This window comes from Solanum tuberosum, unplaced genomic scaffold, assembly GCF_000226075.1.
Source record: "Solanum tuberosum cultivar DM 1-3 516 R44 unplaced genomic scaffold, SolTub_3.0 scf00133, whole genome shotgun sequence".
Lineage (NCBI taxonomy): Eukaryota > Viridiplantae > Streptophyta > Magnoliopsida > Solanales > Solanaceae > Solanum > Solanum tuberosum.
The window spans coordinates 265889-270538 of record NW_006239056.1 but is presented as its reverse complement, the minus strand read 5'-3'; the positions used below and the strand labels follow the sequence as shown (position 1 = coordinate 270538).

At 30.6% G+C, this 4650-nt stretch overlaps 1 protein-coding gene across 1 annotated transcript; it reads right to left on the bottom strand.

Moving 5' to 3' along the window:
• Positions 1-1049: 1049 nt before the first annotated feature.
• On the bottom strand, positions 1050-2302 carry LOC102603070 (F-box protein SKIP23-like). The gene has a single exon (XM_006351136.2). The coding sequence runs from the start codon at positions 2298-2300 to the stop codon at positions 1050-1052; it is 1251 nt and encodes a 416-aa protein (XP_006351198.2). The 5' UTR covers positions 2301-2302.
• Between the last annotated feature and the right edge of the window lie 2348 nt (positions 2303-4650).

Here is a 4650-nt window from a genome sequence, read left to right as displayed (position 1 = left end):
TGAAGCTTAAATTATGACAAGAAGATTTGCTACCGACTTGTCCGAGATGAACCACTTGTCGAAACTGTGGAAAAACCCCACAAATCAGTTGTTGAAGTTGTCGGAGATGAGGCTCTCGTCGGAGATGACCCACTCGTCCTGGTGGTGATAGTCGTTCTTTTGCTAGAGACAACCCACACTCTCAGTTTTGAAACTCAAGAGATTGTACACTTAAAATTGTAAAGGGTAATAAGATGTGGGTTAAGGATTTGATGCAACCCACTAGTTCTAGAAAAGTCCTCAATTTTAGAATTAAGAATTACTTTTAAAATAAAATAAAATAAAAATCGTGGGATTATAAAATCAGTGGAGGGAAAATATATTTGGGCCAAAACCGTACCGATAGATCTTTTTTAAATAAGAACCGTTCCTATAGAGTTTTATATTACAACGGTTTCTATAATCGTTGCAAAAAGTACCTTTATAGCTACGGTTATGCATTAATACAACAGCTCATTTTAACAAGTGTTGTAGTAGGTGTAACGATCTTCGTCAACGGTTAAAACTGTTGCAAGTTCCTATTTATAGCAATAGTTACTAAACCGTTGCAAAATCATTGTTACCGTAGGTCATATTTCTAGTAGTGACGATTCTTGTTCGCATTACTATTATCCAACACTTTTGGTTATCAATATTGATCTGGAAACCTCATTGGCACATGACAAACACCATCAAGGATATTAAAAATGTTCTGCAGCATACACGTTAACTGTCGATGTCAACATTTAATAATATAAACAAGTCAATCAAGGAACAAATGCATTAGTTAAATGGAGTATTGAGTTTCATAAACAAAGAATCTAAATCTTCAGGTCATTAGAAAAGAAATATAATAGATAGGAATACTTAAATTCAAACACATTCATATTTCAAGTAAGTATCAAGTTGAAAACCTCACTGATACCTTTTAAAACGAACTTACATGTCTAGTATCAAGCTTCTTCATGTTGGGCTCATCCTGACACGAGCTTACATGTCCTAGTATCAAGCTTCTTCATGTTGGGCTCGTCCTAACACGACCTTACATGTCTAGTATCAAATAGAAAAGGCAACATTCGAGGAGAAAACATTTTAGAAGATGCCTGATCGTCAGTTAAAAGCCAAAATGGAGTTGGCCAGAAAATATCTGCATATTCGCGGAAGGATGACAATGAACCAAGTTTACCATCTTGTAAGGTAATGATACCTGTGAGTTGATCATGTAATCCTTTATATCTAAGTTTCACTTCCTCGCTAAGGTCATTTCCCGAGATGTCCACAATTATATCTCCATTCTTATAGTAAATACAGTTTCCTCTGCACTGATCACCAAAATCTGATGAAGAAACAGAGAAACAACAGTCGTCACCAGCAAAGAAAATTCGATCACCCAAGGTATGCACTGCAATCCACTCATGTTGTTCTTCATCAAGCCAGTAAATCTTAATTTCCATGGGATTGTTCCTTGAAGGTCCAGAACCCTGCAACTCCGTCTTAACATCAGTATCCAAAAACATATCAACCAGAAACAACTTCCCATCTGATTCCACCAGTCGTTTCTTACTACCCCATTCGTTAAATAAGCTTGAAGATAATATCTTTACGGTGGAAGATACATTGGTCTCGTTAAACGAGAAGGGGTCATACATTATGGTCTCTCCAAAAGTATCAACAACATAAAAATTCCCTTTATACACACTAATATCGACAATCTTACTAAGAGTGAGATCTTTCAAGGTAGTCCATTTCTCATCCCCTGACTTAAAACACAATAAGTGATCCAAAACATTAATTGCCATTACAGAAAAATGAGTGGTTTGATCATTACAAATAGGCAAGATTTTTTTAAATATACCCCATCCGGCATAAGGGTGACAATTTAAGACACAATGCACATGATAGAATTTACAAACTTGAGAAACACGTATATCTAGTAAATTCAATTTCTTATCAGGCAAATCATCGATTACTCTGTTGGTTAGAGGATTGAAAATCTTCAATTTTCCGTTTGATGTTTTTAGAATCTTGACCAACCAGCCTGTGTGAGGAGGATGAGGAAGTTGGAAAAGATAAACTGTGCATTCAATTAAATAACAATGAGGATTGATGGGTAATTTGATGGGAAACTGAGATTTGGGGATTTTGAAATTAGGAGAAAATGCTGAACGCCATGAACTGCAGACTGCACGAATGCGAAGGACATCAATATTGCTGTTGACGAATTTACTAATTCTTTCAACAAGTTCTTTCGGAAGATCAGACCAAGGAGCCATGGCTTCCATAATAAAACCCTGCAAAGCCTTTTCAATCGGCGTTAAGAATGACAAAGTTGAATTACAATCCTAACTAATTGAATAACATATTTAATATCCGAATGAGAAATAAAAAAATTAATTAGTAACGAATTAATGATTAATTATACTTCTCATTAATCAATGACTCTATAACTAATGGGATATTGCATTCCTTGTTATGCTCCGAATCAGTTTCTTTTCCTTCCGTAATTTTAGTGATTTCCGTAAATTATAAAATTAATGATTTAGATAATTTCTTTTAATTAATTTCGTTTTTTATTTTCCTTAAGATAGATGAGATTTTAACTACGAAATATAATTTTTAAATTTTTAGTGATTTCATTGATTTTGTTTTTTTATTAGTGAAATGAATTTTCTGTGCTTTATCTTTAATAGGGAACTTGATCACGGTATTAGTTTACATGATGATTTTTATTAATAACAAAATATTAAAATAACAGAAAGGATAGTTTTAACATATTTCAACCTTATTTTAATTAAATAAAAGGGAATCATATGGTAACAACAATAGAGAACAATTGAAAGAAATAAAAAGCTATAATAGATATTTATTTTTCTTCATTAATTAATAAAGAAGAGGAGAAATCAAATATGGAAAAATTACCTAACTACACATCATTTATTATCATATTTTCTAATTTTCCCTACCATTTCAGAAAATATCAAAAATCCCTTTTTTTGCTCCCATCATTCATTTTTTCGGATACATTAATTTGAAATCTCCTACCCATGATTTTCCTTCCTTTTTTCACTCCATAAATCTCTCCAAAGTTACTTTCATTAATCTATTTTTGAATTTCAAATCTTCTCTTTCCGATTAATGAATTTAATAGTATAATTCATTACATATATTTTCTTTCTTGTTCCACGTTACTGGGGGACATCTTTTATTGTATAATTGTAAGTTTTTTATATCAAAATTTTTGAATTAAGTGAGCGTTTGATAATAGATTTTGTATCAGATTTTAAAAATCTATCCTAAAAAGAAAAAGTTCCAGTTTCACTTATAAAAATTTCAAGTTTTAAAAATCACAATTTTAAAAACTCAAATTTTTAAGTTTCAAACTTCAAAATCTACGACAAACCAAAGCTCAATATCCATGGGTACGTTTTCAACCTTGATTATAGCTCGTTAAAGACTTGCTCATTTGCAAGATTTCCAAAGAGTGCATTTATGAGGAAATTAGTAATGGAAAGTGACCATTCAATAATTTTTTATTATTAGCCTTTAAGGCAGGGGAGTTACTCCTCAGCTGAGAATCCTCCAAAATTCCTTATAAATCCTAACTCCCAAAAATAATGTTTATCCTTTCCTTATTTCACTTCACAAATCACTTCCTATTTTTAGTCACACAATCTCAGCAATTATTTTCTCATTCACGTTTAATATTCAAAATCAATTTCTCAACTGTCAAAACTATTTCAACTTCAATTTAGGTATCTCCTCACTGTTCATCTTTTGATTTTTCATTTTTTTGTGTTCTTGAAAACGCTGATACATAATTTAATCTTGGATCTTAAATTAATCTTTATTAGTGTTATTACTTATTTGATACATCACTACTACAATCTTTTTTTGTTCTATGCATATGATACTTAATTTTCAATGTATCTAGTTTATTTTGATAAAGCACTGTGTATCAAATTAAGTATCTTGATACATAAATACGTAAAAATTGATAATATTATTGTATCAAATACATGATTATCAACTACAAAATGATACATTTATAGATACACTTTATTTTAGCTTACATACACCTTGTTTCACAACCTTATTGTATCAGATACATTAATATAAACTATAAAATAATACATTATATAAAAAAAATGTATCTTAACAACTTGAATGCTTCTACAATTGCATATTTATCTTTCAAGGCAAACAATGTACTTCTTCCAGAATCATAGACTGAATAAAGATACTCAGATGATGCAACAACCCGTTAACATTAAAGAAATTAGTGATACATTCCATAAAACAGATATTTCTATGAATCAATCACAAACAACTAACTGATACTTAATATCAGGTGCAAAATATAACTATAATCTGATACATACCCTCATTCTTGACTATTTTGATGCTTTTACAACAAATTACATGTACAATGTATCATTTATAAAATATAGTATTTCACAAACACAACAAGATACCAAAATAGTAATGTATCATGCTAAATATTTGATCATGATACAATAATTTAAATTAATACTACATGTATCACACAGTAAAGTAATCTGTTGATCTCTAAGCAAACACTTTAAATGCAAAATTACTTATTTAATGTATCTAATTAATAGTAGTATAGTACTT

Coding starts and splice junctions, on each gene's coding strand:
- LOC102603070 (XM_006351136.2), bottom strand. CDS start 2,300: ATGGAAGCCATGGCTCCTTGGTCTGATCTTCCGAAAGAACTTGTTGAA.